At 37.3% G+C, this 20,610-nt stretch overlaps 1 protein-coding gene across 1 annotated transcript in view; it reads right to left on the bottom strand.

Moving 5' to 3' along the window:
• LOC140231217 (uncharacterized) overlaps positions 1-20,610 on the bottom strand; it is a 209,337-nt gene that overhangs the window by 185,032 nt on the left and 3,695 nt on the right. The window contains exon 4 of the mRNA XM_072311362.1: positions 19,750-19,900. Coding sequence (XP_072167463.1) covers positions 19,750-19,900 — 151 coding nt within the window. The remainder of the gene's footprint in view (positions 1-19,749; positions 19,901-20,610) is intronic.

Genomic DNA, 20,610 nt, shown 5'->3' with positions numbered 1-20,610 from the left:
AAATTGCATTGCATATTCTCTGATTGTTGGAAGCAGCTACGTAACTCTTCTCTCGAAAAGGGATTACCTTCCTTTCTCATTCTATCATTGTTGTTCCCAATCGTGCATTCCACAAATTGTCTTACAAGTCCTGATTTACACAATATTTATGACTATAACATACATATGGCATACAATTTATTCTACTTTCCGTGTATAATTTGCATCTCTCAATCACACAGGAATATATTCATTTGATGGTACATTTGCTGAAACCATGCAACCTGTAAACCCCTACTTCTCAACCTGTGGGCCGCGAAGCTCTCTCAGGAGGGCCGCAACATCGGTCGAACAAATAAAAAGATAACAGAAAGTACATATCTGTCACTGGGCCTCTAAAAAACTTATTGGTGCGAAAGTAGGCCATGGGTTAAAAAAGGGTTGAGAAACGTTGCTGTAAACCACAACAAAAATATGAGAACACATGAATACTCCTAAGTACCTGTACATGATGTAATGCTAACTCTTACAGGTTTTGCCTCTTGTACAGTGTAAGTGATCTTACAGAATGATTTCACCTGTCGATGTTGAACAGATAATTAGAATGTTCTGTTGTCTGATGTGATAATACAAGTATGCTTTCAGGTATTTAAACTATTTAATGAAATACCCTTCTGCCAGCCGTATTAGGAAAATGTCCAATCCAAGCAATATTTCTCTGATTATGAGTGGCTTCTCCATCACTACGTAGACACAAACAAGGCAGGTGATACAATACATTATGGATGTGAATCTGATTCCCTCAGCAGTTGAAGAACCACATTAAACAAAGCATAAAAAGTTAGCTTTCCCTCTGAGTCCTGTTTTTTTTTTCTTTAATGCTATCGGATTTATAACATTTCACATCATGATTCATAAAGCACAGAAATAGTAAGAGGCTAAATCTTTGGAGGAGAATAAGTGACCCTTTCATTTTACCGAAATGATACAGTATCTTGAAAAAGATCACTAATGCTCTTGATATGCCATGATACCACAAGAGGTTCTTTTAACATGTCGTCCCAGTCATCTCACAACTAATGTGGAAAAACAAAGCAAAAACAAAAACGAAGAGCGGTGAGCTTTGGCCCCAATTCATCACCATCCCTGGAGGAGGAGCACTCGTTACGAGGAGATAACTCTTCCCATCTCTGTCAGTACTCGTTAGTGAAGAGGCGTGCAAACAGATGCCAACTTGAAGACATGTACCCTTGTTTGATGATTGGCATCACTCAATTGTTCTTGTGCCATCTTTATGGCCCATCCACTCTGCTGTTCAACCCACTGCAAAGATTGGTATTGATAACGCCTTCCCTAGCAACAGAAGATAATACTCCCTAGTAACAGCTTCTTGGAGGTTTCATTGAAGGCTACCTCCAGGCTAAGCAAGACTTCATCTTTTGCTTGATAAAAAGCATGCCAATGACATCTCTACAGCATGGCTACTATTTGTGTAAAGAGAGGGATAAAAAAAAAATCACTGAGATCTACTGTATATGATAATTGATTGAAGCAATATACTGCTCCAAGTTACACCCGCTGGATAAAGTAATTAAATGTATCGTTACAGAGCATCAACCCAGCAAAAGATCGTTTGGGGGAGTATGTAGGAATTTTTAAAATGAAAACAGTTGTGATATAACATGTTTAAAAGTGGTGCATCTGCTGTATAGTGTGGCAAAATCAAGGGTCTTGCCAAGCAGTCCCTTAAAAGGCCACCTAGAATTATCTTCACACACAATCTAAACACTTTTGATTATTCCCTAAAAGAGCAAATCTTCTGCACGGGCTATCACTCATCACCTTTCGTTATAGTTCCTTTTATCAAATTTTCAATTCAACCACACATAACATTTTGAGCAAATTATAGCATTTGCAAGTAATATGTCATGTTTCAATACTGCTTCTCCCAAAGTCATATACTACGGCCCACCTGTACACTGCAGACATACAACCACAGAGAAAATCGATCAAACAACTGCAGCAAAACCAACACAACCATAATCAGACATCCTTGAATCTGATATATTGGCTGCTACATTGTTCTAAGGTCAGTATCATTATGCTGCAATAATGTACATTAACTACATGTGGAAGTCTTTCATCCTCCATGGCCAGTAATCCTGTTGAAGTTCTGGCTGCCAAAATGACAGTTGAACAAAAGTATAATGACCTTTGACCTTTCAGCTATTATCAATACCATTTTCATGCAATTGAACTGTACTGAAATCCACCAGAAGGGCTTATTTAAATTTAACAAAAAAATAAATAAATCTAAAATCTGTCGATCAGAATGTTAACATATGATTATTTTTTTTAAAGTTATTTTCTTCTTTAAGGCTTCATGTACCTTGGGATTTAACCATTAACTTGCCAAGCTGTTTCACTGCCATTCAGTTAATCTATCCCAACCTGAATTAGTCATATTATTGGCTACTTCATTCATGAACCAAAGCATCAGACAATTCTGGAAAATATTAGCCAAATCTCCAACATAACACTCCTCTTCCAAGGATTTTACCGCAACTGAGGTGAATGATTGAGTGAGCTACTGCTACTGCATTTTGTCCATTGTTCGTCAGTGGTCCTACATGAGTTTTACATTTTCATAGCTTAAAAGTAACCAAATCTAGCAGGAATCATTGATAGGGGTATAAGAGTGAAGGCTGCTATTAATTTTATCAATGATCAATCTCCATTATCAGAGTTGTTCTTCTTTAGTTCTAGAACTGTTTAGGTCAAGTTGCGTTGCAGATATTTAGTTTAGTTTTTTTAGTACTATTGTGATGCCATTCAGCACCGAGGAAGTGAAACAGTTTTATCATATTAATTGAGCTATTCTGAGAAAGGGGAATAGTTTAAAGGCCCTGTTTAACTTTAGGAGCAGTGATTTAAAATGATCAAGATATCACTTTTGATGCATATGTGTAGGTTAGTTGTATCACAGAACATCCTACCATATAACACTTTTGCAATAAAGCCTAAAATATAAGAAGTCATCACTATTTTTATCACTATTTTTATCATTAAACCATAACTGTAGAAGGTTTAGTCTGGAAGCATTTTTATTATAACAACTGTTCACATTTTGTATATTTAGCAATACTTAACATCAATTATGCTGGCTCAAATTTTTACACTGGTTGTTTTTATCCCTAACTCACATTTTAAAACTATTTTGAAGCACTAATGCTGGGTTTTTGTTTCATCTGCAAATGGTAAATTATGCCTTTAAAACAAGAAGAAAGATCACAGTCAGAGTCTGATGGCTACAGCATGGAAGATGACTTTTCTCTTGCCACCTTTAAATCAACAAAACAACACTGACTTTGATTATTTTCTTCTGAAATCACCAATTTATTCAATCAAAACGAACGTGTTACTCAAAACAAATCAGTTTATAATTTTTATGATCCTATTTTAAAGTTCTTCTTTTGGGTAATGTGAGATTTTTATTTTTTTTTTTGCAATGACATATCTTTCAAAATATTATACTCCCTCTCCCTCCGCAAAAAAAAAAAAAATAATAATAATAATGAATGAGCTGTTTAGTTCAATTTTCCATAAATTTTTCTATAAGTAAAAATGCTAACCTTTACAATCAAGAGGAGAACATAATCTATTCTTTTTTTAGTCTCTCACTAACCACTTACTTTTCCTAATGATTGATAAAAATATTAATATCCATTCTTAAAAGATATTAGACTAGAGCAGAGAGGGTCAACAGCAACAGCTGACCTGCAGCAATCTGATTTGTGAAATGGATTCCTGTGCCAAGTGCTACACATTCCTATGTTTTAAACATTACCACTTGAAAGACAATGGTTCCTCAAAAAGGTCTCAATTGTGGACAGAGACAAAGTGATCAGTGTATTTACAGATGACGATTGCAACTTTGCATCTTTGGGGAGGCATAAAAAAAGCAGGACAGAACAATGAGCTTACACATACAGATCACACAAGATGTACAGTTTAAAATGGGGTGCCTCAACACAAAGGCAAGCTCCTCTAAGGGCAATGGTCCATCTATTGCCTCAACACATAAAACCCCTTACATGGTGACAGTCCTTTAACTGCCTCACAGCACCATAGCAAGCTCCCCTGCAAAGGTGCAAAACAAGCTCCTCCAATGGGCAAGGGTCAACCTTTTGCCCCAACACCAGGAGAAGCCCAAGAGCAACCTCCTCTATGGCAAATCTCCTCTTCAGCATAAGGTCAATTAACTTCTTCAACACTAAGACAAAGATCTGCAACATGGTGACAATCCCACTACTGTCTCAACACCAGAGCAAGAGCTCTCCTCTACAGAATGAAGCTCTGTTCTGAGCCTCAACACCAGGGCAACATCCTCCACAAGAAAGTGTTTCATTCTCTGCCCATCACCAGGGACAAGCTCCCCTACAGGGTAAACCCCCTACAGGGTAAACGTACAATCAGTTCTTCATGTACTCAACACCTCATGGTGCACAGCGTGGTGCCCATTCAGTGTCTCATTCCCTTGTTCACTCCAATGAGCATATGTTGCCCTCACACACATTTTCTTCACTTTGAAGCCATGAAGATACAAGTGACACTGAAATGATAGACACAGCCAGTGACACTTTATCACAGGGACTTGCCAAGGATGAGTACACTGAAACAATTTCAATGCAAAATCCTATGGATGCTGAAGAATCTTCATCTCAACAGAACTCCAATTCGTCTCCAAAGAGTCTTCAAGTCGATGATGCCCCAGCCATGTACAACCACAGCAAGACAGCATTTCAAAGGCAAGAACTTTCTTGTCAAACAGAAAAGGAACATTTATGCATCTGAGAAATTCAACACAGTAAAACCAGCAAGAAGATTGGCACCTTATCGTGTTGACTGTAAAACCTGAAAGATACGAAAGCATGACTGCATTGGGTATGTCAAGATGAACATGAATCAATCAGGAAGGCATACCATGAACTTGGATCACTCCAGCGACAAAAGGGAACGGACAGAACATCATAGCCATATCAGTACCACAGTTAACAGACAGAAGAAAGTAGAGCACTCCTTTCCCCATACAAGTAAAAGGTTTGCTACCTGGAATGTGTGCCGTGTCAGAAGTTAATGATAACTCTTGGGAACTTGCAGAGGCAAAACCGTAGAGGTAGTTGACCTGACGGCATTACTGAGCAGGACAAGAGGGGAGGCAGGCAGAATTTGATTCAAACCAGACATGAGAGAGCCAGGAAGGCAATTCTTCAGCTCCTTCTTTTGAAGGGAGTCGCATTATTGTAGGAAAGACAGTAACTGTGAACACCTGTATCACCTAACCCGAGTCTGAATCTCCTGTATGACATATTGTATAAATCACAAAATGGTGAGCTTGCTTCCCTTTCACTCTAACATGAACTGCAAGATGAGATGACTACGAAATCGTATCATCCCAAAAAGGACACATGTGGCCTTTGTATGTCATATATGCAGGGATCTGAACAACACAAGTGAGGAGATCAGGAGACCTATGGGAGATGCATCAAATAGTGAAGATGAGGAAATCAATGATACTGCAAAGAAGCAAGCAATTCAAGATGATGAATTTTGCGCAGAGCTACATATATGACCTTCTGCAGGCTACGCACATCCCCAAAGTAACCATTCAGAAATGTCCTATAAATGGAGGTGAGCAAACTATGACTTCGTAGTTTATGAACTTGACACTTATAACAGCACTTTACCTCTCGCACGAGGGACAAATGAAATGTGGGTCCCAAGAAATTGCACCTCATCTCTTTTATTTCCTTTCATAAACAGGATTGTGAGGGAAAAAGAGCTAGCACATATAGGATAGAGCTCTTTTGTGATCGCTGCCCTGTAGGCAAAACAAGAATTCAATTCTGCTTGCAATGATTCTCTAATTCTTGGAGCAGCTCAGATACAGACACGGTCATGATACAATTTTTTGAAACGAACCATGGACAAAGTAAAGGAGATGCTATGCTTAGTTTCATCGAGCCGAAGCTGCGAAGGGTAGAAGAAGTGATGCTACCAGTGCAACTTGCTATTTGTAGGTGCGCACAAACACACCAGAGGCCTTTCCAGGTGCATGAACTTCAGTTAGATGAGATATCGAAAATTGGAAATGGTTCAGTCAGAAACTTGGAATCCTCAGGGTGCAAAGGTCTGAAAATGGACAAACAGTGGATTGGACAAAAATTCATGGAAGTACCGTTAAAGATATCCACATATAATCTACTTCCAATATTCTCATCAGGAGGAACAGTTTTATAAGGCATCCACTGCAACTGCAAGGTGAGGCAGAGAGGCAGAAGTAGTAAGACCTGAGCCTATGTATCTCTGTGGTCCACCAAAGCTTTCAAGTGGCAAGGATACCCACTAGCAGGCACTGTGCTCAGGAACATTCCCAACTTGGTCTCACATCCTGATGACAGGTTGTTCTACAACAGCCATTCGCATTAGTCCAGATGAGGGTTCTTCTTAAAAGGCAAATATTACAGATCCTCCCCTTTCTCCATTGCAACTGAAAGAGATGCTGTATGTGTGAGACATATGCGTTTTTCTTGATGATAATACCGATTTTTCCATTTGCATCAACTGAATTTGCAAGAAGGCAAAATGACCTTGAACACTTTCTGATTCGCCTTGTTCACAGAGTTAACGAAAACCTTTAAATGCCTTATTCATTCCTTGCCTATCATGATTAAGGATTTTTAGTATTTTTAAAGGTTTTATAGGAAAACATCATTTTATAGGCCCCTATATATTGTTACTTTTATTTGTATATACTTTCATCCTCAAAACAACTTAGTAGACTATCAAAACTTTAACTTTTACAATTCAAAGTGTGTGTAATTCATATTATTTCGTTTCTTTTTAGTATGATGATTACTTAATATCTAAATTGATATTTCTTTGTGTGTGTGTTATATTTCAAAAGCTAATCTAAAGAATAGCGTGATTCTCTTTTCAGGAGGATCTACTGTAGACCAAAGTAAACATTCAGGGTATCACTCTATGCATGCAAAGGACGCTGATTTATTCTTCCCAAGAAAAATACCAACTGATTTTCACTTTAAGCACTAGGGGTCCATTAAGATCAAAGATCAATCTAAGATCACTTTTCAAAGTGCCATACACTAAATCTAATTTGTTTACTAAATGTCAATTGAATATTAACGGCAGTATTAGGAAAAATCAAGTTTGATAATGTACTTTTATATCTCCCCCCCCCCCCAAAAAAAAAACAAGGAAAAGATCATATAATTTCACATCTAAAGCTCTTGATATATTCAATATCCTTGAACAGAAGTCTTTTATTATGAAAATTAAAGATTTCATGACTCCCATAAATATAGTTTGTATTTCCTATTATTAAATAAAGTATATTTCTAGACGGCAAAAATGTGATAAATGAGAAATACAATTTCTCATGAAATGAGATAGTTCTAGGGAAGTTAATACTACAATTCATTTATTGAGTAGTGTTATCGGGTGTAGTGATATTGAGAAGTTAACACATGGATTATTTGTAGCATATACAGGGTTCGACATTAGTGGTGGCACAGGGCCACTAAAAATTGATGTCGGGCCACCAAATTTCCTAAATGAATATCTTTTGGTGGCCCAATAGGGCAGCTAAAATTCAAAATTAATGTTTGTATTTCCTTTTATTTCACTACATTTCTTTTTTTAGGCTACAAAAATGTCAAATTCAAGGATTTTAGCGGCCCAAATGGGAGACCAAAGGGAAAAAAAAAAAAATCAGCCCTGATGTAGAACCATGCAGCTCATATGTTTCAAACTAGAAACATTTCCTTTATCCTGTTCCTTTAAGACTCTGAGGGCTCCTCTGCAGACCACATCAATGTAAAGTCAAGATGGATCATTTGCTGTAACCACGGCAACTGCCTACTTGCAAGTTTCTTTTGTTGCTATTTTAAGAACTACAATCTAAGTAACTGAAGAGCATTCCAGTAGAAGTATTGTATCTTGATGATGAATGATGAACTGAAAAATAAATGTGAAAAATGGCAGCTCAAAGCATTACAACATCTTCCATGATTGAAACTGTCAAGTAAAATTTTCTAACACACACAAAAAAATAGATCCAGTACATCATGACGGTGCAGTATCCATTACAAGAGTTGCAGCATTATGATCAAATGTTCATCACATGACCTTCTTTCATGCAACTGTTTGACAGGATATGAAAACAAATCCATGTTTTTTACGTACAGCTTTTTAATGTTTTAAGCATTAATTCTGTGTTACTATGATGCCATGAAGACATTACGTTTTAGAATGTTTGTGTTGGATCTAGAATAAAAAAATGCAACTAAATCTTAAAGGACAACTTCACCTTCAGACATGTGGGTTGAGTGAATGCAGCAATATTAGTAGAGCACATCACAGAGTTTGAGGAAAATCGGACAATCCGTTCAAAAGTTATGAATTTTTGAAGTTTCTGCTCAGTCACAGCTGGATGAGGAGACTACTATAGCTTGTGATGTCACATGAATACAACGATATAAAGAAAGTATAAAGAAAATTCAACATATTTTCACTTTTCTCGCATAACAAAAGAACACTCAACTTCTCTCTTTCAGAAGGCAAGGGGAACAATATTTCCCTTAACATACCTCAGTAACGAGTCGAAGAAATGTGCACTTTATCCAAAAAACTAAGTTTTGTGAAATTCTCTCTTTTTATTTTCCTTATACCGTTGTACGCATGTGACATCATACACTGTAGTAGTCTCCTCATTCAGCAGTGATTGCGCAGATGCTTTAAAAATTCATAACTTCTGAAAGGATTGTCGGATTTTCCCCAAACTTTCACTGATGTGTTCTACTAATATTGTTGCATTCACTCAATCCATATGTATATGAAGGTGGACTTGTCCTTTAAATGTAATGGTTTAAATTCAATATAAATGTATTTTACAAATCCTACTTCCGTCATTCCCAACTCCCCCACCCCCCCCCCAAAAAAAAAGAGATGACACATAAGGCCTCACCAATATCAAAATGTTACATGGTTGTATGTAACTTATCATAAAAGTGACTTACCCAGGCAAACCAGACACATTTATATGGAGCTCCTCTGTGTCCACAGATAGTATCAGTGCATGTGAGTGTTTCTTTCCAGGGAGGGACAACAGTAAGTTTATAAAGTCATGTATGAAAAACACCTCACTTTTTGGCATAGCAAATATGCATTAAATTGCACAAGGGCATCAGCAGGTCTCTTTAAAAAAAAGAAGAGGATTTTATGGATTTTCATGGCATTGCATGCACAGATGTTACTATTTCCGTACACTGGTTGGCATTTTATTACTCCAATTTGATAACCTCTAAAACTCCACTCCGCGTTCATGTTGACTACACACATACTGTACACAATGAACTCCTGAAAACGCAAGAGACATAAGATTTTATCAAATTCTAGACATGTATGAGGCCTGTACATTTTCATTCATAAAACACTAATCATATTCAGAGTGCTACCAAGTCACCTGCATTTGCGTGGAGTGGATGCATCAATAGTTCACATGTACTGTGGTACAACGGTGCCCAGAGTACAATTTATATCATGAATGCATTGCATGTCACAGAGACACACATCATGCATACTAAAAAATGTTTCCTAGGTCTTCTTGGGAGCTCTGTACGACACGAAGAAACAACCTTAGATGAAGCCTTAAACAATTCCTAAAATAAACATGAATTTTCATAGAGTATGCATTCTAATGGTTAAAGCAATTAAAAGTACCTTAGAAACACCAGTGGTATAAGGTGCTTTATAAATGCAATTATTATTATTATAAATGGTAGTTATGCCAAGTGTCCACAGAAAAAAATCGTTACACAAAGTTAAGAAATCTTCATGTCTCTACAGCCAAAAAAAACCAACAAAACATTGCTTTCAGGTTTTTTTCCAATTGGATTTATGTTCATTTTCTTTCTTGAAATATTGCTGTTGTTCACTTTTATTCAAATTTTGATATATTACTTTGCACGATTCGGATACAGTTCCATTTAAGTTGATTGATTCTGGGTTTTTGTTTTTTTTTCACTATGAAGATGCGGTTAAGCAATTAAAAGTAGAATTACACCTATAGAATTTATCCAAAAACAAGACAAGTTAGCCTGATGGGGAACATCACTATTTGAGAAACTTTTTTAATATTTTCAGCATTTTTAAAAATGTATTTAATTGATGCAAAGTGCATATTTGCAAGGACTCAAATATCTGATGATATAAATCTAATGGGAAATAATAAGAGCAAAAACTGGCTTCTCCCTGAATAATGACCCTGTATGCCGCTTCAGTTTCTTGGAATTGGCCCCTAGCATTGACCTGCAATTTGATGCAAAGCACTGCTCAGTGGGAGCGCATTTCGTATTATTTGCTTATAATACAGGCTGTCTCCTGAAACAATCAAACTGTGAAGAAAAAATGGAGTTTTCCTGTGGCAGGCAGGTACATGCCATTTTGCACTTTGTGATTGGCCAATTTTTGTTCATTTCCTTTCTACCGCACTTCAGCTGCTTTCACATAGATATACGGTTGAAATATGATCGGCTTTCAAAACACACTTAAGCACAATTCTAGGCACAGACATTGCTTTTGATGAGTATGCCCTCGGTGGTTTGAAGGTAGTTTGACAAGATCAGACTGCGAGAGTAATGATAATAATAACAATAATAATAATAATAATGATAATAATAATAATAATAATAATAATAATAACAATAACAATAATAATAATAATAATAATAATAATAATAATAATAATAATAATAATAATAATAATAACAATAATAACAAACAAATTAAAAAAATAATGTTAAACAAATAATGTTAAACAAACACCAACAATTTGACAGTCCTATCTCAACAAAACCTTTTCTGCAAACTACAGTTGTAGCTCAAGGTATTCACATTGAAACTGTCTTTACAAAGCCTCCTTAGTAATTGGCCAATTTCACTTCACCCTCCAAACAAACCTTTCCTTGAACTTTTTCCATTAATAGGACACTGACATTTTTTTTTCTTTTGAACAATTCAAATACAGTAAATCCTACTCTACATACCACAAGAATCATTATTCTTGTTAAACATCATGACTTTTCTGATCAATGTCATGTCAGAGTAGCTCAATACAGTCAAGTGATTTGAACTTGACAGGAATGAATTCTCCCTGTCAGGGCCCAGGCAAGCAAACACACACCAATGCCACAATAAATTGGACAATTCTGCATGTGGCAAGGCACTACAAATTACTCTTATAACCTCTGATTCAGACTGTTGCCTGATTCAAGCAGATATTGAAATAAAGTAATGCATGACAGGAAGAGAGAAAGAATATTGAGGAGACTAACAATCGTTCCATAGCACAACAGGAGAACAGTCTTGCAATCAGACTGCTGTTGCTCTACCTGCAAGTCAACAATACAATAGGCTCCATACCTTCTGCTCCATTTTGAAACCATCATTATATATAAAGTTGCTACATTTAGATACATATGGCACACTCCTGTTTTTATAGCAAAAAACGTCACAGGGTTTAAACTCTTATTCAGAGATGGTTATCCTGTAGGAACAATTGTTGAAGATAATATAATGTGACTACGAACCTATCTAATTCTGGAGCACTTTAAAAACCCTGCAGGAACTAAAGCATTCCACTTTCTCCCTGGCAGTCAGCAGTTAATACAGTGTATAATATATACTGATGACACCAGAAGAAAATAAAAATCAAGGTGTCCACCATACATTATACAAAGAGTGGAAGACAAGTTAGTTGCCACTGACCAGTGTCTGTACAGACATGTACATTGTATGTGGTAAAGGAAATCCTTACACTGATTGGAAGTGACCAATTATACATGATGGATAGCTACTGCTTGAACTTCTTGTCATTGCTACTGCTTAAATAGTTAGGCAACATCAGAGAAACAAAACTGTTCTCCACTGGTGTTGCTCCCTATATCCACAACCCTCCACCCCCTCTGCAATACCTCACCGATAGAACATCTCCATAAAGCAGAGAAGCAGCCAGATTAATCCGAGTATTAAAGTCCATCAAACAAAATGAGATTGCTGTCCACTTGGTCACATATGCTCATCCACACCAATCAACAAAGGAGCAGAAATGCAAGGAGATCGCGTTCTTTTGAGAACAGAATGTGAACTGCACCTCGGCAATAAACTTTTTTAGTACATCTCCCTATCTCGAGGCGGTGCGCCGTCGATACATAATATGTAGCTGCCACACACTGCATTCCCTGCAAAAAGGGTTGGTAGCTTGGTATAGACATACGTAGGCAAGCCCAGCCAGTAGAGAGATAGAAACATGCCCTAATAAATCTTATTACGCACTTATCAGAAAACAAGCTATGTGCCGTTGATACAGATTGCTGCTACCTACCTCCCACTCTCTCTCCCTCTCTCTCTCTCCCCTCTCCATCCTTTTCATTCTCTCCTCTTCCTTGCAACAGTGTTTTCACTTGCATATTCCCCCCACTAGAGATCAATAACTCAAGATATCAAGCTGGAGCTACTCGGAAGCTTTACGAGTTGGTGCCCAGAAAAAAATAAGTAGTTGTCGCCACTGACGATTAATCTATACATGTTGAAGATAATTAATCATATATTGCTTCAGACAGTATGCCTTATAAAATCTCTCAAAAGTAATTACCCCTTAATTACCCTTTCCCAACTCTTTCAGCCTCTCTGCACGAAGAAAAATGACTTACATGTACACAGCGTCCAGATTCACTTGTCGCTCCATTAAAGTCATAGACAAGAAAGCATACTAAGGAAGTCAGGTACATTGCAACAAACTCTTCCACTCTTTGTAACAAACAAACACTATCAATGTTTACAATTACAATGTATTTTACCACGCCTGCCTGTAGATTGGATGCCAGCCCTGACATTTCCACCGTGACTAAGCCCTGTGGTAGGTTATCAGGCTATTAGCAGCCCCTAATGGGGGCTAAAGGAGAAAAGCAACACCCCCTGGTCATGTTGTACAGCAACTATTCCAGTAGGCTCAGGAAAATCCAAGGGAATTCTACATCGTCACATGAACTCCCATCGGCTCTGTTCACAATAACATTTCTAACCCACACATTTTGCAGAATGCTGCAAGACCCTGGTTTTTCTTCTTTTTTTAATGCCAAATGCCTTTTCTGCCAATTGCTGTATAGTACTTGCATATCAGTGTCACAAACGTTATCATATTACATGCAAAGAAATGCAGACTTTGAAATGTGATCTCTGAACCCATATGTTCATGTTCCTATGACCTTGACAATGCTCTCACTGAGTATTCTCCCTATCCACCTCTGAATCTATCTCCTTATTTAGCTGAATCTATCAGTCTAGACATCTATTTATATCAGTAGTCTGTAGCATATCTATCTTAGATTCATCTCTCTTTCCGTCTGTCTGTCTGTCTGTCTGTCTGTCTCAATCTTCTTCTTCCTCTCAATCTTATTACACAAGCCGTATGCTACAAGCCCTATAAACATTAGAATTAGCAAATGATTCATTTTTAAAAAAATCCTTTTTAAATGCAGGGGGTATTGGTTTCATAATGCACAACTGCAAAGCTTAGAAATTTGAAAGGGGGTGTTCTTACAATCTCCCTTATGTTTCACTGATATTTGTAGCCACTCCAGTTTAAAAGCCTTTCAAGGAATAAATCTTACCACTAATACCACAATATCAGTGCTGTGAATAGTTGAACAGAATCTCTGAACTGTTCACAAGACATATCTTCTTTTAGATAAGCACCAATTCTGATTAAAAATTCACAATTCCTACATATTATCAAAACATAAATTCCTCTGAAAAACAACAACAACAAAATACATAGTATGGCCACCTTCAACTACTAGTATCACTTACACATTCCAGAAACTGATCTATGTATATTTTGTTTTCTTTAAATACTGATATTAAATGCAATTGTATCAATATGGCTAAAAATTTGTAAAACTCACGCACAGCTTTATACAAGTATTACCTTTAAGAGGTAATGTGTTTGGCTAGACAGGATGCTCCACAGCCAACATCCCAACCCTGTCAATGATTTCTTCCTCTTTCTTGTAATGGGTGCAGCAAACTGACAATTACATCTCATTCAAAATGATATCGTGAGGAAATATAGTATCAAATATTGTATAGGAATGTGGTTCTCAGATTGGTATTAAAAAACCCAGAAAAATGCTGATGTAAATCTGCTCTCATTGTGTACAATTTTGTTGTTTCTTCAATGCTCTCATGGCATCACATGGCAGGTTTCTGTTGCTGCTTTATATAGTGACAGCCACAGCTGTAATTCCCTCGTTCTCTTTTATCATGTGGATACATGTGCTTCATTCTCAAGGCAATCTTCATTTTACACATCACAGCAAACTAATGATGTACATGGTAGTGACCATTTGCCCAAGTTAACTATAATATCTTTGAGAAAAATCTGCCACAGACATAGAAACTATCAGCTGAACAAATTATTTCCCTTTGTTCTTTTACAGGACAGATACATGAAGACACAAAAAAATGCTTGCTTTGCCCAACTATGTAAACTCTTAGACTGTGGTCCATGTCAAGGGTATCTATCTTTGTGTGTGTTGCATTTCAGACACCACAAATTGTAAGTCTATCCTGACATGAATATGGAAAGAGCATTTACTCACCCTTCAGGCATCAGCATTTACAGCAAGGAGACTGGAATTATAAGACCCTCTTTGCATGGTGCACAACCGACTTGTTGAACACTTCCTCACACCAGACAAACCTTACATGGGATGCAAAGCTCCAGAGCTTTGCCACATACTGATTCTGACTAACTGGAACGTGGGATGAATGGGAAAAAGCAATCCCCGGCTGTTTTCGGCGGATTTTCGACTAATTCAAGCAAGCACAAAGAGCACGGCCGAGGAAGAGAGAAAACAAAATGTACATGCAGGACACACTCCAATAAACAATCAAATACTATGACTCATTACTCCAAACCTAAGCCATTGTTGTACACAGCGCTCACTAAAGTACGGGTATTCCAAGAACTGACCCTCTGTGTGCATACAAGAATATCTCTCCTCTGCTTGCCTGAGGTGTGAAATGTCTCAACATTTTTCTTGTTCGTTTTTTTATGAGGAGGTGGTAGCTCTGGTAGACTTTAGACAGCTCAACAGGGAAAGTAGAAAAACAAAGTTTTATAATGTATCTTCCTATTGATCTACTATTGGCTGAAATATATACTCCAACTTTAAAGACTGCCAAATACATTTGTCAGTTACACTATCCTTATACTCTAGAGTATAATCCAGTTTTAGTTCCATACTGAATGTAGCATTCATATAAAAAAATAGCTGGACAGTAACATTAAAAAAAAAAACATCTTCGCAGTCCATAGGGAAGTAGGCCTCTGAAGTTGAGATGTCACATTCAATAATTTTACACTATTGTATTTAGTACCTAATCAAAGCTTTCATATAATCATGGCTATCCTTTAATACACACAATCTCATCAAAATCATACCATATACCTTAACTGCAAGTTGCAAGTCCCAATGATGACAATTTCATCTGAACTTTGATTATTTGCTAGTACAAGTATTAGCTATGATTAGCTTTCCACACTGATATTACCATGTGAGTGCAGATATCACATGTACTCTTGTATTGGTGCTTGTTTTGTTTGTTCATTGTTTGATTATTCATCTACATGTATGTCTCTTCCAAATGCCAAATAAACTACGATGATAATGATAATTAAAAAGCGAAAAAAGACTGAACACAGACTATCAATCAAATTGCCTGGTGACGACAACATTTTCAGAATAGCCAAGGAGGTGTATCTCCTTCGTATTGCCATCATCGGTAGTGAGTACGTGTTTAAAATGCTTTGATATCTTTGATTATTGAACAGCATTCCCTCTGATCATCAGGGATTAACTGTCACTGATATTTGGCTTCAGATTAATGAGACAAAAGAGTCTCAAGTAAGTAAAAAAAAATTTAAAAAAATGGTCATTGAGATTCATTGTTTTCAGAGACACACAACCTTTCTATGAAACAGATATGTTGAGAGGAGCAAGCCAACCTCCTGACCATTCCCAAATATTATCTAAGGAAAATCTAGGAATATTTTCCTTCAATATTTTCATAGACTCCATAACCAATATATTTGTAGAATTCAATTTATCTCAAAGATGATTGAACAGCAGTCTCCTCAAGCAACAAATTTCCACAGTTGTATGTAATATATCAATGTCTGCATTCTACCCGCAAGGGTTCAATCTGCACTGCATTACAACAACAAAAACAAAAAAACTCCTCACTGTTAGTGTTATTGGAAAGATAAGTTGGAAACAGCAAACATGTGGGGTGTTTCACCTTGCTTTCACACATACTGAGAGTGCTTAAATTGAAACACACTTATAATGAGTTATGACACATCACTAGAATCGTGTTTCAAAGATGTTTTCGAATTATGTTTCACCAGAATTACAAAACAAAAAAGTTGTGTGAACAGATTGACCTCCAAAAATGTTTCTTTGGGTGAAGCAGACGATGACCTTTCCGCCACTTCCGCAGAAAGATCGCGCTCCTCGAATGCTCACACTGCAGTTAAAGCGTGTTCTGAAATTCAAAACCGCAGAATCCGGGAAGCCTCTCTCGGTCATGTGAATGAACGATGATTCAAATTCAAATTGCAAAAAAAAAAAAATTGTGTTTGTAATTCAGCATTTATTACAATTATGATTCTCGATAGGTATGAAACGACTTCAGTCAGTTTAGTTTGTGTGTTATGGTAAGGAACATGCTGTAAGGCCCATTCAGCTCCTCTCCCACTGGACTTACAAATGTCCCAAAGGATTAGCTTGCCCCCTTTCCTTTATATATGTACTCCATGAATGGAATTGTTCCGTAAATATCGGCGAGCCCTACCAAGAAGAGCCTGAGTGTACAAACAGTATCTAGTGCTTCAAAGTGTGTCAGCAACCCCTCGCCCCTGCAACACAGGGAAAAGCAGAATTGAGCATATGGGCCAGATATAGAATAAGGTGCGCTATTAACAGCCTTGCTACAAACATGTTTTACTACAGTCCACATCACTGTTCACGGTTTAGGGACTTGAAAAGATCAGAGGTGATTTCTTAGCCTGAGCTTTAATATTAACAGATAAGATAGTACAGGACTACACAAATGCAGGTGAGAATTGGGGAAAAAGAGATTAACTCTAGGCTAACTATAGGTAGAACAGCACAGGGCAATATGATTGATGAGAAAAAAAAAGCTCATCATGTAAAGTGTGCCTAAGCACTCTGTGGACCAACTTATGTCAGTAGGGCAAGCAGACTTGTCTTTGACTGCCTGGGACTGAGGTAAGAAAACAACACTTGCAGAAAATGAAAAGATTTAAAAAAAAAATTCAGATGGGAAGAAGTATGTAATGCTCCTCGAATTTCTTTTTCCCATTCAGAAGAGTGAGACGCAGATTGTGTTCAATGTTCATCGTGCACGCAAGCGTATGAAAATTTCGCGCAAACATTGCCGGGTCCGTAAAGGTCAGAGTGTTAGAATATTTATGGTCCAACATTTTGCCTCATTACCCTCAGGCTCACTGGGTTTGTTTTCAGCGATCTCATGAGCAAGCACCCTACAAACATATCTCATGTCCTTCTTCTGTCCCCCTTTTTTTTGTCCGATAGTGGAAGGACAAAAAAATACAAAACAAAAAAACACCAAACAACAGTATATGGTTAATGCTCGTTCCATTTCCTTTCCTCACACATGTACTGAATTACAAGGTTGTACAAAATGGTTGCCAAAATTTAAGGTCAAGTAACACCTATGACCAAACTGATCCCAACTGATTAATTGAAAATGCATATATGCAAAGGTAATACACACAACAAGAATATAGCTATCAGATCACTTCTCCAATTTTTTTTTTTTTTCTTTTTTTTTACCAGTAACTTTCAGATTGTCAGTTTTGTGAGAAGAGACACAAGCTAGGAAGCCTGTTGACTTCAACCACAGCTGTGTGTAAAAAACTGACCTTACGCTGCCATATCATTAAGAGTAGGGGGTGGTTGTCCTTGACAGTCTCTAAGAAGCTGGTATATAACGTGTATACGCTTCAGGCACTGGACACATGTGTCAAAATCTGCTAATGACCTCATTACATCCTCCTTGGAATCAGGCCAGTCTAATAACTACGCTATCAAGACTCACTCCACTTCATTCTGACTATCTGACGGTAGTTTTACGTACAAAACAGGGAGGTGAAAGTAGATCCATAATGGTACAAACACGGCAAGAAGGGTGTTTTTCTTCTTCCTTTCTTTTTTTTTAATGAAAAGGACAATTTCATATAGCCACAGGAGTGATGAAAACAAAAACAAACAAAACTGACATGATTCTGGTGAAGTACTCTTTCTTGGAAGTCTATTATACAAGACTTTGCATCCTCATATCCCCAAGTCAGGACAAAACTCTTAGCGTTGCTTCTCTGAGTCTGAGCATCAAGGACACACAGGAAGTTTGAAACGGAACTATTTCATTGTGGTACATAATGAAAACTAGTACTACCAGAAAATATCGACAAAACTTCAAAAATGTACATAAACGACTATTAATCATTATCAAACATTTCAAGAAACGCCTTAAATTCTTATTACTGAACAGCTGGAAAATGATTTAGGCATTTCAAACAAAGTACAGGAGATCTCACAAACATCCCAACTTCTTGATTGCACACCCTAATGTCAATCTGCATAGAAAAGAAACACAACCTATTTTGGACAAATACTACCATTGAAATTCAAGACAAAGGGAGGATGTACGTATTTAAGATGGTTTTAATCTGTGCCTGTCATGTGTGGCCTACATCCTCCCCCCCCCCCCCACACACACATAAATACCAGTAAATACGCAAATACTGTCGGTCCCATTTAAGAGTCTCCGCAGGCAACTGATGACAAAACAATATCAAGCAGGCATGCTGTCCCAAACAAAAAGAAGAAAGACCTATAAAATTGTAAACTTTGGTTTAAAGCTTGTGGTTAACGAAGGGTCCATAAAATACTGTCTGGTAATGCAGTTACAATAGAAAGTCTGACATCAGCACGTGCATTGCACATTATATTACATGCTCATGTGTAGCTGCACAGTAAAATGCCACTACTACCTGCAATTTACAATCAAACATTGCCTATATTCCAAGGGCACTAATACCAGCAAACTTTGTCCCTTGAGCTTCTCCTGGAAACAATGCTGTTGCTTCGCTCTGTGGTGTGACAGGACAAACACAAACTGTCTATTTTTAAGCGCCATATAAAATGCACACGAGCTGGAATTTCTTTTCTACAATCAATAATCTATTTGCAGCATTGGTATGGCCAGCGTATTTTGAGAATATTACTATGATGCTCATTCATTTACAGCTGTACTTCTGATAAGTTACAAAGACATGAAACAAATGGCTATATTGTAATTAGGAACAAAATCCTCCTCATCAGATGTGAAGAAAATGTGTTATTTTTGTCTGAATCAGTTTTCTGTATTTAAATGCTAACATATTGCCATCGACTGAGCATTTCTCTCAAGCACATAATTAAGACATTACTCGGCACTAGCTGTAGAAATCTGTGCAAGTGCATATCATGCTGCTTTCTACTAAATGCACACGGCATGGACCGCACTTGCGCAACTGACCTGGTATGATGGCGCTGTACGTCTGATAATCTGTCCGTTTGGCTGATGTCACATGACGCTTTCTGCTGCCTTCAAAGACGAGGAACACCTCGGATTCCTCCTCCGGAGGTTGGCTGAGAGGACCAAAATTGATCTTAATTTGGCCCCCTCCCTATACGTGAGAAAGGATCATGTCTCGTTATGTGACAATAATCAATTTATTTCATTACTGATAAGGATTAAAAAAAATAAAAACAATGGTGTATGCACTTATTTCTTCTGATTCAGATATTGGTAATGCTCCTGTTAACAAGTAGGAAATAATTCACCAGTCATGAATTATAACAGAAACAGATTTTCTGAAGTTGCTCACAATGTAACAGGTTACATAATCACATCTCTGCTAGTGCCAACGCCTCTTCACTGGAAACAAATTGTATTTCACATTTCACTTAAATACTGTTGCCTACATACATCTTGATTCTGCACTACAATGTAACATCTCTATGCTGCAATGATACATCATCTGGGAAGATGTCCTTGACACTGAATGCTGGTTTGCTTGAAGCACTACTGAGCAAGCCCTCACAAGGAATGGACCATTGAAAACGTAATTACACAATATGCAAGACTATTGATTTGAAATTTACTTTCTCTATAAATTTGAACTATTCCATCTGTTGAATCTTTCAGAATCTGAATGTACACAAGCTTGCTCAGTCTTTTGTGTATATTCATTCTCTCTCTCTCTCTCTGTCTTGTTTAATTCTTCCTAAGCTGTGTATAAGTTTTAACTGTAAAGCACTTAAAGCATCCTACTCTGTACAAAAGATTGTAGGTGGTCTGGGCCTACTAGTATTCATGCATTCTCACTACTATCAT

The sequence above is a fragment of the Diadema setosum genome, chromosome 7 (assembly GCF_964275005.1).
Source record: "Diadema setosum chromosome 7, eeDiaSeto1, whole genome shotgun sequence".
NCBI classification, from domain to species: Eukaryota; Metazoa; Echinodermata; class Echinoidea; order Diadematoida; family Diadematidae; genus Diadema; species Diadema setosum.
The sequence above is the reverse complement of the archived record's forward strand: the minus strand, read 5'-3'. Positions and strand labels throughout refer to the sequence as shown.